This window comes from Perca flavescens, chromosome 6 (assembly GCF_004354835.1).
Source record: "Perca flavescens isolate YP-PL-M2 chromosome 6, PFLA_1.0, whole genome shotgun sequence".
NCBI lineage: Eukaryota > Metazoa > Chordata > Actinopteri > Perciformes > Percidae > Perca > Perca flavescens.
The window spans coordinates 15332544-15354482 of record NC_041336.1 but is presented as its reverse complement, the minus strand read 5'-3'; the positions used below and the strand labels follow the sequence as shown (position 1 = coordinate 15354482).

The 21939-nt window shown below is 40.8% G+C and overlaps 3 protein-coding genes across 4 annotated transcripts; 1 reads left to right on the top strand and 2 right to left on the bottom strand.

Moving 5' to 3' along the window:
* Window positions 1-3050: 3050 nt before the first annotated feature.
* Window positions 3051-12193, bottom strand: si:ch211-79k12.1 (uncharacterized). The gene is made up of 7 exons (XM_028581409.1): window positions 11860-12193; window positions 10969-11090; window positions 10275-10473; window positions 9063-9208; window positions 6675-6819; window positions 4808-4952; window positions 3051-3795 (listed from the first exon to the last, which is right to left on the bottom strand). The coding sequence occupies exons 1-7, from the start codon at window positions 11909-11911 to the stop codon at window positions 3708-3710; spliced, it is 897 nt and encodes a 298-aa protein (XP_028437210.1). The 5' UTR covers window positions 11912-12193; the 3' UTR covers window positions 3051-3707.
* Window positions 12194-13514: 1321 nt separating this feature from the next.
* On the top strand, window positions 13515-17162 carry taf12 (TAF12 RNA polymerase II, TATA box binding protein (TBP)-associated factor). The gene is made up of 6 exons (XM_028580559.1): window positions 13515-13689; window positions 14331-14555; window positions 15296-15373; window positions 15683-15797; window positions 16575-16663; window positions 16839-17162. The coding sequence occupies exons 2-6, from the start codon at window positions 14478-14480 to the stop codon at window positions 16872-16874; spliced, it is 396 nt and encodes a 131-aa protein (XP_028436360.1). The 5' UTR covers window positions 13515-13689; window positions 14331-14477; the 3' UTR covers window positions 16875-17162.
* A 2143-nt stretch (window positions 17163-19305) lies between these two features.
* rab42b (RAB42, member RAS oncogene family) lies at window positions 19306-21939 on the bottom strand. 2 transcript variants are annotated; one of them, XM_028581145.1, is made up of 3 exons: window positions 21637-21939; window positions 21207-21429; window positions 19306-20432 (listed from the first exon to the last, which is right to left on the bottom strand). In XM_028581145.1, exons 2-3 carry the CDS (start codon window positions 21422-21424, stop codon window positions 19982-19984), a joined length of 669 nt encoding a protein of 222 aa, XP_028436946.1. In that variant the 5' UTR covers window positions 21425-21429; window positions 21637-21939; the 3' UTR covers window positions 19306-19981. The 2 variants fall into 2 exon arrangements, with proteins under 2 accessions (XP_028436946.1, XP_028436947.1); XM_028581146.1 differs by having other exon boundaries at window positions 21673-21939.

Genomic DNA, 21939 nt, shown 5'->3' with positions numbered 1-21939 from the left:
TTGGCTTGGCCGGTTTTTCTTGGTTACTTTACATTGTAAATATATTTAAAGTCGTGCCAGTAGGGCGGGCCTGTGTGTGTTTCCGACCAATTGAAGAGAGCAGGAGCAGGTGGAGGGGTGTGCGGATGCGAAAGAAGGGCTGGGCTTTGAAAAGAAATCGGCTGTACAGGAGCAGAGAGGGAGGGAAGAAACTGTGCATCTTCCAATTAATTGAAATCAATTCGCTCTAAATGTGATTGATAACCAACATTCATTTTCCGACGCAAAAAAGCAGTTGATTTCAAATTCAGTTCCACGGACCGAAAATTATGTGTGGCACAATGATTAAGATGACGAAAATGGCCCAAATGTTTATTGTTTGAAGAGACAATAATGTTGCATTCGATTATTGTAGGCCTATCCTGAAGTCAATTGCTACGAGGATTGATCAGCACGTGTTACGTGCCACTTCATCCGCATGTCAGTTCTCAGGTGGACTCACCTGTTCCCACATTTTAAGGCTGACATTGTGAAATAAAAATAATTACTTTCTGTAAGATTAATTTTCTTTATATATTATTATTGAGTGTTTGGTGATCAACTCTGAAGGGAAGGTTATATATTGAATCACTGCCAAATAAGAATATGTGCGACTGTCTTTAAATGTATTAAGATTAGCAGGGGACAGACCTGAGTGTATTCGGCTAAATCACCCTTTACAAGGACGGTAATGGCCCGGAACAAAAACTTGTGCTCCGGACGAACCGTGTTTCTGCTCATCTGTAGTCAGGGCCTATTAGGTCCCGCTAAAGGGGCTCTTTAACTTTACCCTCATGCTGTGGCCACAGTTTGCCCATAATTGTGTTTTCCAGTCAGAGAGCGCTGCTCCATTATGAAAATTGTTTCTCTTTCTACATCTCTTTTTCCCCTCCTAATCTAGTGTTATACCATGCATGGGCTTGTAGCATCCAAGGCCTGGAGGCATCTGTTTTAAAGCCATCTTTGGCGCTCTCTTTAGGTAACTTTCGGAATAGCACGTCATGGGTCTTAAATCTGCTTACATGTCTCTCTCATCTCTCCCTCCCTCTTCTGACACTTTGGTCCTTCAGGTTCAAACTGTCAGAAAAGTTCAAACAAGCAGTAATGCATCAGAGCATCAATATTAATATTTCTACTCTTGGCTTCCATAAAGTTGCTTGGAACTCTCACCTCATCTCTGACCTCTTTTTGCGTGGATGTGTGTCCAAGTCCAAACTGTTCTCACTCCGAACTCGAAAGTCTCAGCTTCAGGCTCTCTACCCCTCTGTGATTTTCTTTCTCAACACAAATTTTAACCTTGCTGTTTTGGCGAGGATAGTATCTGCCCAACTCATTCCCAGATTCCCATCCCATTTTTCCCTGTCAGCCTCTCTGCAAGTGTTTGCTCCCCAGTTGGCAGGGAGTCGGTGGCAGCAGATCCCCAGCACCAGATGGGGCATTGTCAGGAAGTAATGAGGGGAAAACACCTGCTTCTCCAGCGAACTACACTCCTTCATTTTCAGCCAATTGACACAACATATGCACGATGCACACACAAAGCCAAGTGACCGTGACGAGAACAGCACTGGGCGATGGCATACAGTTACAAATGCCTGGCACTTTGTTGCATTAGTCAATGAGGTGTCATGTTCGGTATAATTCACCTTTACTTGTAGGTCAGTGTACTGAGGGCTGTCAGGACGTTTGGAGACTAACTATTGACACTAGAGAGGAGTTGCCAGACTTTAATGTCACAGATCTGCATCCTTGTCCTGTAAGGACCCTGCCTGCACCAGACAATACATTTTGGCTGCTCTGTATTCTCTGCATAGCTCCTGCATCACCCTAAGCTGTTGTACGATGGTTTATCCATGAGGCACTATCAGGGGTCAAAATGTCACTGTAAACCACACTTCTCTCGCTCCCAAACAAAGTATACCTCAAGGACAGCTCCACTCTGTGAAATTCCTGATACATAATCTTGTCTTTTCTGGCCAACCGGTTGAAGCCCCAGGACCAAAGCTCACTAGGGAGCACGCAGCTTTTCACTCATGACTGACTCAAAGGCCAAAACAGGATGGTGCTCGCTGGCATTTGACATGCAGGAGGGCATTTTATTTTATTTTTTTTCCTACAGAGCGTGAAGATTTTTGAAAAGTCTGTTTCGCTTAAAGTCGCCCCATCTGTTTTCTCTTTATTCCTGGGCATGGCTTAAGACATAAAGTAAGCAGAAGTTTGTAGAGTTGGAAAATAAATACAAGGAGTCTGTAAAATGCTCGACAAATAATGGTTGCAGCAGAGGCGAGCTGTACAGGGGGCTTGAATAATCAGTTTAATAACATTATCCTGGCTGTGCTCTGTGGCACATGCACCCGTTAATGGAGTGTCATTGTTGAACTGCCGCTTCGCCCATTATTAACTACGGCCTACGGTCAACCACACACCGATAATAAAACCACATAAAACCCAACATAACTTCAACAGACAAGCATAATGAAATTCTCTGCATTATGAGCACGGTTATGGTAATAAGCGATGGTGCTGTGGTGCAGCGTTAAGGGTTACGAGGCAACAGAGGAGAAAATTAAAAAGATGAAGTTGTAGTCTATGATGTTTAATTTTGGCGGAATCAGAATAGACTTAATCTAGTTCATATTGAAGTAGAACTAGCAGTGGCTAACCCTGCCTACTCTTATAATGGATGGGCAAAGTCTCAAGGCTTCGCTATTATTGTGTGCAAGTGTGAGTTTCTTAGTTCATGCATGTGTTTGTGAGCTGAATTGACTGCTTTTGTGCCTGCAGCCAGATTGGGAGAAACAAGCATGCACAGGCACAGCACTTTCAGTAAAGGTCATTGCTTCAGAGTAAGGTCTTACAGACTGAAAGGGAAGGTTGGTAAACAAGCTGATGCAAGCCTGAGATGGCATTGGGTGGAGAAGATGTGCGGCCAAGCGAGCAAGCATGTCTAGCTTTCACCATGTTGTCAATACTCTCCAACCTCTTTTGTATCTCTAAAATGGAACAAAATCAATGTCACACAGGAGGACAGCAAATATTATTTTCTGAAATCCATTTAATGTCAAAGAAATCCAAAGTACAGTAAATTACATAGTGCAACATGCTGTAGGAGCTGTCGAAATAAAGAGATTATAACAACCTTCTCACAAATGCAAAAAAGGCTGAAAAGGGAAACAAATCAACAAAAGGCCTAAATGGCTCATTCATAATATGTATATAATACGCAGCTGAGTAATTATGTTTGTAAAAGAGAGAGAATTGCATGTGGAGTCTTTACAGCTCTTAAAGAACAATTGACATATCTCCCATCATTTTATAGAATGTACCTCACCATTTTTCACACTGCAGAATAAATGAAGAGAAAATTGCCCACCTTTTTGCATAACTGAAGCCTACACCCACAAGCAGAGCAGCCTCTTTGTCTCTGAAGTAATCTTTTGCCCTTCAGTTTTTTTCACACCCAGCTTGTTTCTGATTTGGCTCTCCCTTCTCTACAGTCTCCAAATGCCCCTCTTCCCTCCTTTCCTCCCTCTCTCCTCCCCCAATGTGACCATCCATAACCCTATACCACCTCCTCCCTCTTTAAGTATCCCCGTCAATGCTATCACTCATTTTCTGGCTACCCACTCCATCTTCTTCATCTCTCGCTCCATCTTCCTCCCCACTCTTCATCCTTCCACCTACCTGGGCAGTCAAACCAGAGGTTGTTTGTCTGCACAGGTGGAGGGCAGGGACTCCACACTGGCTTTGTAGATGGGCTTTTTCTGAGACCGGTCATCACTGGAGAGAGAAAAAAAAGAAGGAAAGAAAGAGGAGAATTATTATCAGTATATCGACCTCCCAGTAGGCACTAGAAAAGTATAAGAGAGGAAATTATAGGCTAGAACCGAACGATTGGAGCCACACCTGGCTGGCTGTGAAAGTCCATTTTTCTCTCTTTAGCTCTCTGTCTCTCTTTTGTATACACACATGCTCATGCACACACGGTAGCACATGCCCAGCCACACTTGCAAGGATTCAACTGTATATTCTACGCCACCACAAAGACACAGAAATCATGTATGAAGCAGGCAATTATGCCCTTTGAAAAGGCTCTTTTAAGCCCATATGGAAAAGAAGTTAATGAGCGAAGCTGCATGTGGTCATGGTGCACATTAACATGCTGTCAGCAGTGGGTTTACATGGGACTTCTGCTACTGTTCTTACTGTACGTGCCTTTTTTATACGTGATATACTATCGCAGAATTAAAACTAGTGCCTTTAGCTCAGGGTTTTCACAAGGGTGTGGCGACACTTGGGAGAGGAGGGAGCATGGAAGAAATCAAGGGTGGGGTCAAGTAGATCAGACCTGCTGAGAGGGACTTTAATATTCAATGTGGATAACACCTTTAAAAACACAAAAAAATCTGCACGTGTGGAAAGGTTTTCTGAAGATCACTTGGCATACATAACACACGCATAGTGTGAGGTATATCACACACACACACACACACACACACACACACACACACTAGACAGAATGAAATATTGCAGCAATAACAATATCCGTAATATAAAGTCAAACTGCAGGACAGACCGGGGCTGAGCTATGGAAAATAGGAAGGTGAGTGTGGACAAAGTACAGTAAAGAAATCAAACAATCACACAGGCGCACACACATTACCCATTCAGAGTCATGTTATCCATACACATTTTGAATTTATAATAAAGATCAAGATCACAAGTAAAGAGAAAAGTGATTGCTTATTATGAAAGATTAGCAGACACAAACACTCAAACAGTGGTTTCTTACATGGGTCCCTTGCTGGTCTTGGTCTGCTTAGCCCTGCGGCACAGGAATACAGTCATGGAGAGGATGAACACCAAGAGAGAGACACCCGCCGCCGAGGTCATCAACACGAGACGGCCATTACTAGACTCGTACCAGGCGGCATCCTCTGTGGGACAGATCAGTCAGACATGAAGGGAAACATGCATCACACAGACTCAGAGATCAGCAAAGCTACGAGCTTCCCTCCTCCAGGCAAAGCCTCTAAAGGCATCCTCCTGTTTGTTTGTTTATGGAAGAAAAGAGTGTCTGTGCAGAGTTCAGATGGCCATGCTGCCTTACACAGCACCCGTTGTCAAGAAGTCTGCCTTTTATAATTTTAAAATCATGATTATCCCCTTCATGTTCATAGACTACAAATTATATAAAACATTTGCGGATTTCATGGATTGAAGAATTATGGTTATGAGGATTTGAGGCAGCAACAAAGACATGCTTTGCCTGTTCACATATACAGTTGTTCCATATGTGAAGAGGATTTCTTGATATGAGGGATCTTTGCTTAAGGTTTGTACTTATATTGTAGTGCAACTTTAAAGCAACAGCAGTGACATGCAACATTTGGTCACCATACCTTCAAGGATGAGCAAACATTATTCCAGCATCTCGAAATGATTACCTTTTTAATTACTACATGTGCTTCAGAGAAAAATGCTGGAGCCACTGTGGAGCCCAGTGACCAATGAGTCAATTGCAGAAGTAATAAGACAACTCTACCATAATAAATAACAGGCATTGGTTTAATTGAATTTTTAGAGGTTGCATAATTTCAACGATTGAAATCACCAGGCTTTTGAATCCTACAGGGTGAGAGGACGGTGTTTCAAAACTGCAGAGCATTAACACACAGTGCAGTCATCTCACAGGTCACTGATAAAGATGATGAAGACAGATGAAGTGCCGTAAATTGGATTAGCTAGAATGTTGTAATGAAATTAGTTCTCCACTTGAATACAACTTTCACGTTTCATGAGTCAGTCAGTCATTCAGACAAAGAAAAAACTGTCACTTTGTAGACATCCACCTACAAAAGCTAACAGACAGCCAGACTTCTAATCAAGGAGTGTCTGCAGACTTTCACTAATTGTTATCATCCCATCATTATCCCATGGGTGCATCAAAATCTCAGAAGATCAGTACATTTCAGTTAACGGCTGATGACTAAACTCTAAGCTTGCCTCTACGCTGTGTGCTCAAGAGTACATTTATATTTGACCTGGAATTTCAGTCAAAAGATTAAAAAATTCAAAAGATAAAATCATTGCTTCTTTTTTATCTAATAATTATCATCTTATTGTTTGAAGTTGGTGCAGTTCTGTCATTGCCATTTATGTATGTTATTTAAAATCTATTAATGTCCCATATCATCTTAGCTATTTCCATTTGACATTTTAAAGGTAATTAAATGTGGGCTTCTTTGTCACCTTTTTTAAAGTGAGGTGTTTTCATAAATGTCTTCACCTCTCTGTATTACAGCATCACAGTCTTTTTACTACTTTTTATTATAATTTTTGAATGCAGATAAATGTAACCTCAACCCTGTAGTTCTTTAGAAATGAAGGGCTTTAAAGGTTTCACACTTTCACAAATGAGAACTTCTGCATATGCTCTTGATGACGTGATTGCACACAAACACCTGATCTTTCTGGTCACATTCAAGCGGCTGATTGAGAAGTAGAACACAATGTTTTTTTTTGTTTTTTTTGCTTAGGGGATGTTGAACAGTTACAAAGAAATCCCAAACAGGTCTTTAGAAAGAGGAAGCAGGAAAAGACGGCTCTACACAGTATAAAGGACAACAGGACTTGTTAGATCTATAGGCTTTTCTTACCCGACAACACGGTGATGCTGAAGCTGCGTTTCTTGCTTAGTGACTCCACAGAGGGATGCGTGGCTATGCAAGTGTACTGTCCTTCATCCATTGCACTCATCTTCCTCAGCGTCAGCGTAGAGGAAGGCAGGATCCAGTCGTCACCCTGAGAGAGAAAGATGGAGAATATACAAGAGAGCGTAGGAGAGTGAAAGTAGAAAGAAAAAAATTGGCTGGATTGTTTGCCAGCCCTGACAGAATCGACAAACTCCTACATATTAAAATTGTGCTGAGAGCATAAGAAAGATGGAGAATAGACGACGCTAGCTGGCAAAAGGGAGACAGCGAGAGAATCTGAGACTGTCAGACATGAGGATTGTAAAAGAGAGAAAGAAAGAAAAGGGGCAGAAAGTGTTATTTTGGCTGATTTGGGTGAGACAAAAAGAAAACAAAATAGAACAAGAAAGGGAGAAACAGAGAAACTGGCAATGGCAGCGTGGCACAAGCAGAAAGAAAGAAATATCTGCTGGTGCACGGCCCTCAGAGAACAGTCCCCAAAGTCCCAAATGAAGTGTATTTACCTGAGCGATAATCCCAATGAATGAACATACATCGACACAAGTCAATAACCCAGATAACACCATCATCCGCAAAGAATAATGCCGCAACAACAGACTGTTAACACAACACATAATGAGATGGCGGGGGAACGGGATGAATTGTTGACACAAAAATAGCAGCGCTATTATGAGATAGAGCCGACATGGGAGGAAACAAATAATAGGCCAAACACAAGGATTGGAAAACAAACAAACGCGAAGGGGTGGGTAAAGAAAAAGAAAAAAAGACATTACACCATGCAAATGATTTGGCTCCTGGGAGCTACAGCTCCTGCCAAGAAAGTCCATTTCAATTTGAATGGATTGGAATTAAGAGGATTTCCCATAAAGGCCAGGTCTGGCCAAAGCAGCATTTTGTATGCAAATCCAGTGGCTCCCAAAGCAGTGGCCCGTTTCTGCCTCTGTCCTGCTGTCATTACCGGGGGCCAATATGCCCACGGCGGCTGTCTGTCAAAGTGGGCCATTTTGATGCTGCTTTCTGCCCCATATCCATTCCTGTCATACTTACTGTAAGCTTAGACAGACACACACACACACACACACACACACACACACACACACACACACACACACACACACACACACACACACACACACACACACACACACACACACACACACACACACACACACACACACACACACACACACACACACACACACACACACACACACACATTCCATCATCGTTTCCTTGTTTCATTCTTCTTTTCCAAAGGTCTTGTGATTTATGTAAATTGAGCAGGAATAGATCGACAGGTGAATCATGAGTGCTGGTGCCCTTAATGATTTCCAACTCCACACAGTGACGGACCTGTCAGTCATGCTGACAATAATAATAATAATTATTATTATTCATCAAAGTGATAGTGCTGTATATTCAACAAAAAAATGGCAAAAAAACCTAAAGCACTACATACGATCATGTGGAAGACAAACAGTATTAGCAGTATAAAATGTCTACTGAATTGGATTTGGACTTGTAAACCCATTTAAAACCCGGATTAGCAGTGACCCTTTAACAAGCATATTAACCCTGAGCCGACTTATCAAAAAGAATAACAAAAGGGGGAACTTGGCAATTACGTCTGCCTGTTCCCAAGATATCTTCATGGTTGCGTGGCTTCATTACAACCTGGGACTTGCTGGTGGCAGTAGTGCTGATTTTGATGACACCTTCAAAGTGTAATACCACTTTCTCACCACAAGGGCACAGTGTATCTCAGCTCATCAACTTCTTCTTGTTCTACATGCCTATTGTCACTTTAGCATTTTACACGCAGACGTCTTAATTTCCCTCGGGCGAGAGTTTCTTAGCTCAGTGAAGAGCTCAGTTGAATAATTCAATACTGGTTAACCAAACACAAAAACAATCATTAGAAATCTATCCACATAATTGTTTTCAGGTTGACTGGCTCTTGTCTAGACCTCATTAAACTATTAATCCTCTATAAGTGGGCAAGCTGCAATCCCCAGCGAGCGGTGGGTCTAAGCCAACCGGTCACTTAAATACAGAGCACTTCTTCAGAGGAGGGGATGGAAATACGACAGCCGAAGGGAAACAAGTGGCTTGAGAAACCCTTGACAGTGTTCGAGAAGGAAGAAAATTAAAAGAATGCTTTGAGCAAAGCCCAGAGAGAAAGAGCGACCTAGAGAGACTGGAACAAGACAGGAGAGAAATAAAGAGGTCACATCGAAAGTGGATGGAGGGAGCCGGAGAGAGAATGACAAGTTTCCAAAAGCATAATGAGGACACTGCCACTATGCACAATTCTAAAGGCTTTCTCACGTCTTTATTCCAGTAGTAGTTCGGCTCCTCTGATGAGCTGGCGGAGCACTTCACCACCACGTCATCCCCGAGTCGCACCTTCAGCTCCTGTGGGACACCCAGGTAGCTGGTGTAGCCTTCCCTGGACAGTGACAGCTCCCCCATATCTACAACCCAGGGGGAACAAGGAAGAATGATCGAGCATTAATGAAGCAAGAGTTTGGGACGTGACTGAACACGTGTTTGCGGTGTTAGCAGCTGCTAAACACTCAGATCTTTTGAGTATATATATATTTATATATAGGCTCAAGTATGAATACCTCCCAGTGGTACCAAGCAATCAATATTAATGATAATAGGCTTCATCTTATCAAAGTCTTTAGAGGGGCAGTGTTGTGAATAATGACCCATCTTCCATCTCAATAGATGGCCCATGTCCATCCAGCTCTTGGCTTCTCTCTCCTCCCCCGTCTCCTTCAGTCCTTTTAGCCCTTTCTAATCTTTGCCTCTTATTGATTCCCCCCATGAGGCTGAGGAGCCTATCAAACAGCATTACGGTCGATTTGATGGCCACTGAGAAGATAGAGGACACTGATAATCGGACTATAGCTACGCCATGGATGCCGTTTCATGTAACTGTGCGTCCTACACTGATAGCTTCAAACCTGAGCCGGAGTTTGTTTGCTTGGAGTGAAAAATAAATGAAACAACTGTAGTCAATCTATCATAGCAACCCAAGGCTTTCACTGGATCTGTACTTTTTGCAGTTGTTTTGTTGTACACGCTCTGCAGCTGCATTTCATAGATATGTCTTGTCTTATTAACTATTAATGTGTTTTTCTATCCCTCACTGTGAGGAAAGCTCAGTCCATATCTGAAAAATTGTCTTTACCTCATGCTGGTTAGAAATAAGACGGAAATTGCAAGATTTCAGAGTCTCTGTGTCCCGTCTTCTTGCGTACACGGTTAACCAATGGTGTTTTTTATACTTCCTTCTTTGTCAGTATAACGTCAGTATTCTCAGCAATGCCACGTATTTCCTTATTGGAAAGTAAAACACAGAAGTTGTGTATCTGATTTGAAAGTCACATTTTTACCTAGCTTATTGTCAGATTCCTGCAGAAATCTCTATGACCTTTACAGGACACAGAAAAAGCAAATACAGTGTCACAGAGTCATTGTTCCACAGAGTTTCAGCAGACAGCTTCCACGTATTATCAACCAGGCACTCACAATACACTTTGACGGCCAGCGGCTGGGAGGAGTTGTCTGGTGCAGTCACATTTTCGTTGTCGGACACACAGCGGTAGGGCCCCTCATAGAAACTTCCTGCACGGGGGATAGACAGCAGGAGACTTTCTGCTGTCCGCTCAATTTCCATCGAATAGTAGCACCAAGATCGCTCCCAAACTGTACGCCAGCTCTGCATGTGCTGGTGAAGGGAAAGAAAGAAAGAGTTTTAATAAACTTTATTAAGATTTTTTTTTTTTTTTTCACAAATTTGCACTACTGAAAACATACAGTGACAGATTTATTTTGAATAATCACACGACATAAGGCCTACTTTGAGGAGTTATCAGATGGATACATTTCCTATGTTATGGTCTTTGTACAATTCTCAACTGTGTTGAACCACACAGCAGCCAGCTGCTGGATGATGTGATATTTACATAGAGCAGTTGAATGTCCATATAGGGACAACCACTGCAAATAAGTTCAGTGAGCGTTCTGTTGTTATGTACAGTATCAGCCCGTATGGAAAAAAAACATCATAATGAAATGATCAATCTTTCGAATGGTCGATTCTTACCAACACTGCAGTGTTGTAAGCAAGCCCAAATAATAGTGAGAGGATGGTCTTGAACTTTTAAAATGAACTACTTCTTTCCTCCATTTCCTCTCAAACCCACCGACCTATTTGGCTTACCTTGGAGAAGACCTCGAAATGGACCTGGCTGATGTTGAGTTCAGAGTCTGAGTACAGACACTCCAGTGTGAATTGGTCTCCCTCCAGAACCGGCTGGGTTGGCCCTTTAATGAGCAAAGTGGCTGCATGTGGACAGAGATCACACATGCAGGTTATTGATCATAACATGAATAGACAGGGGGCTCGCTAGGGATCTAGCTGCTGTTCTGGGCAACGCTGTGAAAACAACAGCTCCCTTTTCCTGACATTTGTTTCAGGCTCCTGTGGGAAAACTGCCAATACTTTTAAAGTCACCATGGCCACATGACCAGCAACAGGTTCTTCCACTTTACTGAGTCATGTGACAACAGAGGCTATTACTTTTTCTTTTCACCTCAGGAAATAAGTCTTGCACTACAAAACAGTTTACATTAGTTTTTCACAGTAGAGATTTTTTTTTAAACAGGTCTCTGTAAACAATATGTCTAAACACACAACATATTTAATTGTACTTCTCGTCAGTCCCTTGGTAATTCCACAAACATTTCCTGTTTGAGTTTGAGCCTTGTAACCACCAGGGGAAAACCCATCAGTGTGACAGAAGAGAAAATAAAGTGTTTTCTCTAGAGGACATACGCACTAAAAAACAGACAGGCAGGCAGACAAACAGGCTGGGACACACGCTCGCGCGCGCGCGCAAACACACGCACACTTACACACACACACATACACATACACAAACACCCAACAACAACTGTATAAATATAGCCTATTTTTGAGAGAGAAAAAAACAGAACCACACTTGAAGATTAAACATACAATACATACAACAATATAACATTAGAGCAGCAATATCATTAAACGATTTGAGGAGATTGTATAACAGTACATGACATAATATAATATATTTACCATAACTGCCATGAATCAAGGCGACCACTGCAGCAAGTAGAAGGACTTTCATGACTGTGAAAAAGACCTTTTCAGTATTAGGAAAAATGTTGCGCACTTTCCTTTGTAGCGTCTAATCTGAAATGAAAGTATCAGTACTCAGTATTTATAACTAGGTGTAGGTGTGGCTTGTGTTTTCAGGAAGTATATAGGCTCAGTAGTCTTATATTCTGAAAGCACAACAAAAACTAACCATCCAAATCATTATATTGCCAAAAATAAATTGCTCAGTAAGCCTTATTATAATGTCTCTGTCTCTTATGACTCCCTTCTGAGGAGAATTCACGCCTGAAATATTGTTTATGTGAACTGCAAATGAAGGAGCTGCTGCTGCTCCTATAATCAAATTCACTCCCAGTGCGTCATTAGTCGCTGAGGTGATTCGGGCCTATCAGGTTAACAAGTCTGAGTTTGTTATTGAGGGTTTTTTTCTGATGAAATTCAACAGGAGTTGAAAGAAGTCTTGACATATAGGCTATTACCGCAGAGCTTCGCAATTCCCCGTTGTGATATGTTATGCAGAACAAGCAAACATTTTACGCTTCATTTGTTCTGACCTTTGATTGATTAGCTGTTAACTGGAACTGCACAGGACGCGGAATCGAAAGAGATTCAGTCTCTCAAAAAGTGTCAGAGATCGTTTGCTGCACGCAGACTTAAAGTGCTTACAGAGTCATCTTTAGGCTAACTGAGTGACATGTTACTGTTTCTACTTTCAGTTAGGGCTAGATGAAGGCATGTGTATTGCTGCATATTTGTTAAAATTAGAATCCTAATAAATAATGTTTCAAAAATCATTAAAAAATAGAGGAAATCTTTTTCTACAATTTTACAATAAAAAATGTAGCTGTATGTAACCATTTAGGCTATTGAGGGTCTCTCCCCCTCTGTCTTTACTGTAGGCCTATTATCTATTTATGTAGCCTTAACTTTAAGTATGTAAATGACCATCACTGCTAATGATTTTAACAACTTCCTATGATTTTATTTGGAAGAATAAACTTTTAAATCGTTCCAGTTGCAAGGTGGTTTGGATGTATTGTACTTTCAAAAAAATATTAAACTAGCTGAGAGAGACATCTGGCTTTCAAACGAGCAAAGTGATAGTTGGTCAAGACCACCCCCCCCCCCTCCTCCTCCCTCTCCTCCTCAATAGCTACAGACACAGAAATGGCACATACTAAGGAAAGCTCATTGTGGGACTGGCTCTAGTAATTCTGCACCAAGGCTGAATTTCGGGAAAGAAACTTCAGATACAGTATTAGGGGACCACTAAGGTCTATATAAAAGAGACTTCAGATACAGTATTAGGGGACCACTAAGGTCTATATAAAAGTATCCAAAGAGCACCATGTCATGGGACCTTTAAACTTTTGGTTGCGTTGTGATTAGTTACCAGAAAAACATTTTATTTTTGATCTTGGCTTTATTAACATGCTTTATAGCTATTATCTTTTAACTATTTGTTTATATTTTTTCATTATTATTATTATTATTATTATTAATTATTATTATTATTATTACTAGAATAGGCCTCTGTGTATTGAATTCACAATATTCTAATATTAACATTGCCAATTTGTTGAATCCGGATGTAGTTCCACACAATATCCAGCCGGTGGCAGAGTAGAGGCGATGTGTGTCCACAGGAAATAGACATAAACAAAGCGGAAGTAGTGAAAGATAACCTCGCTAATTTTTCTATAATTTGAGGGAGTCTTTCTGCATCAAACTTACTCATTGTCGTCGCAACGACGCCGAAACATGGACAGATAGTGTTTGTTTTATTGGGTAAGTTGTCAATTGAACGCGTAATTTTGGGATGTACCGTGCATAAAACCCCACCGCTAGATTAGCAGCTAATGTTAGCCTGTCAGGCTAAATTCAAAGCTTGGTAGCTGCTATTGTTTTTAGCACATAATGTTATGTTAGCAACGGTATTTTACTTGTTTACTTTATTTGTCGAAGCTGCACAGTCGGTTAATAGTGTGGTTTCATTATTTACCGAATGTTGTGTTATTTTGCTAACTCTTGAGTAACGTTAACGTTAGATCCTACAGCGTTGTTGAACGGTTTAGTTGCTGTGTCTTGTAACGTTAGCTAACGTTAATTGTGATAATGATAGTTAACTATATACTTCCGTTCAAAGTTACAAAGTGCTTTACATGAGGGAAAATATTAAAACTGTTTAATAAAATCGGGAGGCAACAACGGAAAATGAAATATACACCACAATATAATAAAATAAATAGAGTAACAAACAAATAGAGCAGATCGTCTTTACTAGAACTGGAGAAAAAAAAACCCGCAAGGCTAATAATTATAAATGGCTTTTTCGTACGGATTCTTTAAGCAGTGTTAAGCATGTTTATCCACCCATTGCTTCTGTGACGCTGACTTGTGTAATGTTACATCCTTACTATTTCCCCCAGATATACGGAGGTGGTCCCTGTGAACGAGAATCTGTCACATCTGTGCCAATCTTGGACTGTCACTCAGGACTCTTACACATACCTGCACAGACAGTTTTGCCTCTTGTGAAACTCCAGAGTCCTTCCACTCTTCCTGTGGCTACCAGCATGGCTAACAGCACCGCAACAGCAGTGAAGGTTGGGACCCCTGGCCCTGCTGGCAGAAGTAGTCCAGAGGGATCTCAGGTCTGTCCATTGTTTTCCTTAATTCACTAAACCCAAAGATGATGCTTTTGGGCTAGGTTGCTGCGCAGCATCTGTATAGAGTCCCAATGACTTGCTGTCTGGATAACTATATATATATATATATATATATATATATATATATATAACTACCTTGCAAATACGGGCTTTAAAGTTGTGCAGTTAAAAAGGAATTACTTGAACAGTTACATATGCGTAATGTGCATGTTGATATTTTGTAAAAGTTTGATACCGTAGCCCAGGTTGTGCAGTTTCCTACCAGACAAAAATGCTAATTACAGTCTTTATGACATTCACAATTAATTACTTGGTAATAAGTACTAATTCTCCTCAATGCAAGAGCTACCTAAAGTGTGAGACAGTCCCACTGTGAAATCTGCCTTATTCATTCCCCCTGCAAACAATTAGAGTGACAGATTAATGTTGTTGTTTGGAACTGTATTATATTTGGCATAAAGATTTTATTTTTACACATGGTCCGTATTATGTTTCAGCCCCATAACCTATTTTGTGGGTCTTGATTTAAAAAAAACCCTCATGGGTGCCTTGTCATTTTTGCATTTAGATTCAGATTATTTTGCATTTGTAAAGCACATTGTGCTGCATTTTTTTTGTATGAAAGGTTATTTTTATTATTAGACTACTAATAGAGAGGACACAACATGGGCACACCTGTACTCTTTTTGTAACTGAGTGAATGGATACATCTGCTTTCTCTCCAGGTGCTCAGTAAGAAGAAGCTGCAGGATTTGGTGAGAGAGATCGATCCGAATGAGCAGCTGGATGAGGATGTCGAGGAGGTCTGTCAGTGGTTTTAATTGCCATTTTAAATTAACTCTGTTCTCACATTTTTCTATAAGTGTAAACCTAAGCAGCAGTGGACTTTTTGGTGTGAAATTATACCACTTGCATCTCGCAGGTTGTTGTTGCTCTCCAGCTTCTCTAACCTACTGCCACATCCATCATTTGGAAATCTTATTCTATTTAAAGCCTGGCTGCATGAAAAATGGTGTGAGCTGAAATATAAGGGATTGGTCCAGCCGCTGTGGAACGTTGCTTTCCTTTACCGAGCACGATTGATGGTCTTCAAAATGCCTGTCTCTTCTCAGATGCTGCTACAAATTGCAGATGACTTCATAGAGAGTGTAGTGACAGCGGCCTGTCAACTGGCTCGCCATCGTAAATCCAACACCTTGGAGGTGAAGGATGTTCAATTACATCTTGGTAAGTTTACAGGTTATAACGCTGAATATTTCCACTTGGGTGGGTAGAGGTTGTTTCTGTGGGTCACAAAAAAAAAATTCTCAGGAATATACTATATGATGGACGGCCTGTAATTACTGGGGGGGGGTTGGGACATTATGTCAATTTTATGTGTGAATCATTCATATCTTAACCCAAGGTGTTATCTTATTATTTTGAAACATAATGACAGTCATGTTATATGAAAGTTACTTACATCTGTGATAATTAAAGGGAGCAGATTTAATGTTTTGGAATTTTACAAAAAAATGACAAATGGCATCTTAATGGGAAGCTGTAGAGAAAATACAAAAAAAGATCTTTTGAAAATGTTATGCCAAAAAATGTGTTTTACCCCTGAGTGAAAGTAATTTGGGATCATCTCCTTGAGTGACTGCAAACATTCAGTCAGAAAATGCAAGAGCTTCATAGACAGTTTTGGGGTAACATGGCAACCGAACCACTGGTAGGAAAATTGGCAACTGTGCTTTGTTCAGTTTAAAGTACACAAAGAATGTCACAGTGTAAGGATAATCAAGGCAGTTGCCGAAGTTGGAATTATTTGATTTATAGCCCTGATAACATTAACAATTTTTGAAAATGAGATGGAAGTTACATCTTGCGAGTATGACACTATGCTGATAGACTGAGTTACTTGCAATGAAGTTATGGCCCTGATAGCACATTTACTTGTTATAATTTAAAGGAGTACTGCATTACAGCCTGAGTCCTGCTGACATTGTGCATTGCTTTCCTCAGAGCGCCAGTGGAACATGTGGATTCCTGGTTATGGCTCAGATGAGATCCGGCCGTTCAAGAAGGCTTGCACCACAGAGGCTCACAAACAGGTGAGCAATAGAAGGCTTTGTTTGTGTTGGGCATATTAGAATGTTCATTGTAATTGTACAACATGTAGACAAACAAGACAAATGTTGACTAATCTTGTATTTGTCAATATTTAGTTTTATATTGCAATGGAACATGTACAGTGGGCCTAACAGGTTTAATTTGTTTTCATTTCAGAGAATGGCGCTGATCCGCAAGACAACCAAAAAGTAGCAAGACTGTACACTAATGTGTTGTACCCACTCCGTGTAATGTCTTTTCTTTTTCAGTTGAGATTGTTTTGACTAATAAGGAAGAAAGAGATGGTTTGGGTGGGATTCTTTTTCCATTAGATAGTTTCATTGTTATGTCTCCCTAACGTTTGAGTGTTTTGCCAGCACCATCACACAATGTAATTCTTGTCTCATGATTTTGTTTTGTTGCCATTAAGCTAAGCCTGGCAGAACTCTATTCATTGCATTTTTGTCAATAAACATTTACTGGAATACTTCTTTTCGATGACCACTGCTGCATCAGGATTGCCTTTTGATACTCTGGAGCATTTTGATCTGAATGTTAAAAATGTTTGGTGTTATCTTGCATATAATGGTTAATCATAGCTGTTGAGTATGTAGTGGATTATAGCTCCCCTGTTCACCCACTCTACTCACACAATACTGTTGATTAGTGTTTTTTTTTTTTTTTTAAGAGGGTCTAGAATACCAAATTCCTACTACAAATGGTGGCTACAAATTTGCCTCAGTTAGATATTTGATGTTTTTTATTGTTACTGATTGTAGGTTTTATTACATTAACATTTATTTCAACAGTCCTTGTAAAATTAAATTTTTTACTTTTGTCTTTCAGCAAATTTTATCAAAATATGAATAGAAGTGGTGCTTAGATGTTGACATTTCACAATGTCAGATTAAATAATGAATAAATGACTGATCTGTTGTATTAAAAAAAAAAAAAAAAAAAAGTGAGTATGGCATCTTTTGCCAGACTGAATTTAGAAAATACACATACACGGGAAAGGGTTATATTTGAGTTAAGGAACAGGCTTTTACCTTGTAGCCAATGTAACATCAGTTCACTTGCTCAATATCTGCAGTGAACCAATGGACAATAACCTGTATACAGACATTTTAGCTCATCAGTGATCATCTTTAATCTGGGTGTTTTTTAGAAGCTAAATCAATTGTCTGCATTTTGGTTGCAGAAACCCAGGAGGCTGTTCATCAGCCAGATGGACAGTAATTGCCATGGAAACCTCACAATATTTCAAAAGAACAATATCCAAAAGGGGCTCCCTAGAGTTGTTTAATTTAATTCATTTCAAAAACAACAAAAAAACAATCACTCACTTTAAGCATGCTGCTGTGCAATTACTGGTGATGCAAAAAAGCCTTTCCCAGCCAACTATTCAGGACCAAAGCATGCATTCACAGTCATAAGGGGATGTTTCTAATCTCCACCGGGGCACCCGATTGCTGCCAATCATTGACAGAACGAGCAACACAGACAGAAATTGCAGATTTATGTGCAGGTTTTGAAGAAAAGCATGTCTGAGAGATGATAATGCCAAGTATTTCCCAAGCAAAAAGAGAAAAAAAAATTATTATAGCATTGTAACCAAAGTACAAATCTATCTTGATCAACTTGCGACCGCTCAGTTATATCATAGGCCCCTTGAGGCATCAGGATCCAGTGGTTGGCGACAATTTTCTCACTGTACAGGTCTTGAGGTCCAAAAATCAATAGAGAAGCTGTGATTGTACCCCAACCATGCAGCCTCATCCTGCACCAATGGCTTTGGCTCAATAGGTCATTACAACTCCTGCCCTTCTGAACTGAGGTAAGCAATGGCCTCATCAGTCCATGTTAGTTTAATCAGCTGTATCTTACCTAACGGAGCATGGACTTCTGTGTCACGTTTTAAGAGTCCTATAAATAGAAAAAGCTATAGATTTAGCAATTTAACAAGCTTACAGCTACACTAGCAGCTTTGTGACAAAGGCACACTTTGGGCTACGTGCTCATAGTGACCATACTAACATTCATATTGGTGTCATATATGGCTCTTGTTCCGTTGTGTTTTTTGTATGTCCTTGCCATGTCTCGCGGTTATATTTGTATGAGCATGTTTTTAACTACTGTAAGGTGGCCTTGGATGTCCCTGAAAGGCACCATCAAATTAAATGTATTGTTAAAATGACCATGTTCACCATCTTAGTTTAGCCTGTGTCAGATGGCCATGTCATTAGTTTTCAATAACCACATACAAAAAGTATTGAGCAAATTATAATTTTAAACCTGATGATGGCGCTAGATTAAAGGGACGTTGAACATATAGTTGTGAAGACATTTCCCTAAAAAACAAAAATAACCAGCTGGTGGTGCTAAATGGAAAGGCAGGGGATCACCAAAGTTGGAAGGAAATTATCCTCTGGGGACCATGGATGTCTGTGCTAAATATCATGGCAATCCATCCGATAGTTTTTAGGTTTAAAAAGGTTTTTCAGTCTGGACTAAAAATATCAGTTAAACAAATCTCTTTCTAAATTTAAAACTCAATCCATTTCAGGAATGTCAACAAAGTCACAAAATGTTTTCTCATGGGAGGGCCAGATGTGGGAGGGAAAGGAGGAGGGAGGGGGGGGGATTAGTTGCATTTAATACCATAATCAAGGCAAACCTTGTAGTTTCCTGCAGTCACCAGCTCTACATGTCATCATTAACAGTCATAGACAGTAACTTTGCCAACACAATTTGAAAACGATTCTTATCACGTTATAGTCTTTTCCATAGAGTGAACATTGCAGCCTAAAAAGGGAAGTTGTTAACAATACAGCTTTACATCCCCTGGGGAAACACTAGGACATGCAATTTTCTACAATAGGTTTGTTGAGGTTTAATGTTATTTTTTAGAAATAACTACATGTCTACCTACTTTAATCTAGTCATTGTGACTATTTTAGTATTGAATACAGGTGTAAACAAAAACAAAACAAAAAAACAATTCCTAAATTGATTGAGCTTTTTACACATGATCGTCACTAGGCAATTAAATCGTAGCAACTAAGAGTAATTGTGTTTTGGTTCTGTTAAAAACCTCAGCTGCTGTTTTTTCCCCACATCAGTCTCTGACATTACTAAATGCTTAAGATTGTCTCTTCACAAAATACAGTAGGTGCAAAAAAAGGCATTTCAAATCAGTGGGTTTCATGATGGTCACGTTATTACAGTAAACATCCACTACAAATCCAACTTCCTGGGGGGCCGGTTCAGGTTCTACGGTAACATGAGCGCAAGTGGTTGACCGCCACCAGTCCACAGTTTTATGCACAACACTTCTTGTTGTTCTTTGAGGCTGTGCTGGGCTGTGCCAGGTTGGCTCTCTGTAACTGCAGTGCATATGGTGCTGCGCACTTCACTCCATCCCAGCCCTCCTGCAGCTCTACCTCTCCACTCAACAGACCCTGGTAGACCCACCGAGTCAGTAGCTCAAAGGCGTCCCTCACGCCCTCACCTGTCCTAGCAGAGGCCTCCACATAGGGCACCCCTAGCTCCCTGGCCAGTTTCTCAGCCTCTTCCCGACTCACCACCCTCTCCCCCTCAGCATCTTGGTCACTCTTTTGGCCCACCAGAACAAACAGAACTGTATGCGGCTGAACTCGATCGCACACTTCAGCGTGCCACTCCTTAATATGGTCAAAGGAGTCTTGGTTGGTCATGTCAAACACCAGCAGGCCTCCGACGGAGTTGCGGTAATAAGAACGGGTCACTGACCTGCGGAAAGAAGAGGAGAGACACGTGGGAGAAACAAAGAAAGAGTGAGGAGGTTTGAATTTCAACACATGAAAACCTATTTCCTGTTCCATTGAGCAAATAATCAGCAGATTCTGTGCACTGTTTGAGTTGAGTTTGAGATAAGCAGATTGAGAGAGTCTGTTTCTCTGTAAGAGAAAATATATAACCATTGTGTTTTTCTCCCCCTAATCATGAAACTGACAGAGGTATGCAGTTCTCCCATGAGTGAATGATTTAAACAAAGGACAGGCTTGTTAAACAGTCCTCCCAGCAGCCAGCTGGTAAAAACTTACTACTTCACTAATTCTTTATGTAAACAAACCGGATTTGGCTTAGTTTTTAGCTGACTCACATGGGATAAGCAGGCTACAGATACCATGCAGAGGGGAGGTTAACAGGCACAGTTTGCAATTTGCTACGCTTCTTTCAACTGGAGAACTGATATATTTAGAGACAAAAGGAAACATGTTACTACTACTGTTTTTTTCATTAAATATGCTGAGCATTAAGAATAATGCCTTTTCCACTGCATTACTGCATCTGTGTACACATTGCACACTGATCTTGTGAGGGCGACAGGCTGGATACACAGTCATAGCTTAATGCAAACACTGATGAACAGCTCCAGTGTCAATGGATAACCAGTGGTAGTTTATTTGGATAGTATATTTGCATGAACACGAGTCATTTTTTGAACATTCATACAGTCTTATACAAAGAGACATAGCGCTACAAGGCCTGGCGCATCCTCACCTGAACCTCTCCTGTCCAGCTGTGTCCCAGAACTGCAACTTGACACGGACCCCCGGCTCCACCTCCAGGAAGTGAACATAGAAGTCTACACCCACTGTCTGGTTGATGGACTCCAGGAACAAGTCTTCGGTGTAGCGCTTCAGCAAGGAGGACTTGCCCACTGTGGAGTCCCCCAGCATGATGAACCTGAACTGGTACTGCCACAAAGTCAGGTCCATTGTTGCTGGTAGTGGAAAAGAGCGATGACAGTGAATACAGCTTGTGGGGATACAGAGGTGTACAGAAGTTGTGGGAAAGAGAAGGAAATAAGATATACACTTTAGGAATTATAAAAGAGGTTGTAAGTAAGATTAGGAATGCTTGAGGAGGAATATATGAAATAGCCTAGCTTGTACTTATAGGGCTGGAGAAAGAGAAACAAAGATGAAACCTGTAAAAGACTAGCAACTCCACATCAGCTTCCCACCAGTCGGTCCCTTGACGCTCCAAATGTTGAGAAACTACCACAGCAGCCACTCCTTATTAATCTTGCAATCAGTAGAGCAGTCTGTGTTGATCATCCCACACTCCTATGCAGTTGATGGTTGCAACACAAGTCTCATTCCCATGGTGGTTCATCAAAGCCTCTTCAAAAGCAGGTATTTGGAGAAAGTCTGTCCCACAAAGTAGATCCCAGTAGAGCTGCAGTTCTCATCTGAGTTGCTGATCTTAACTGCTACTGTAAGCATGTGCA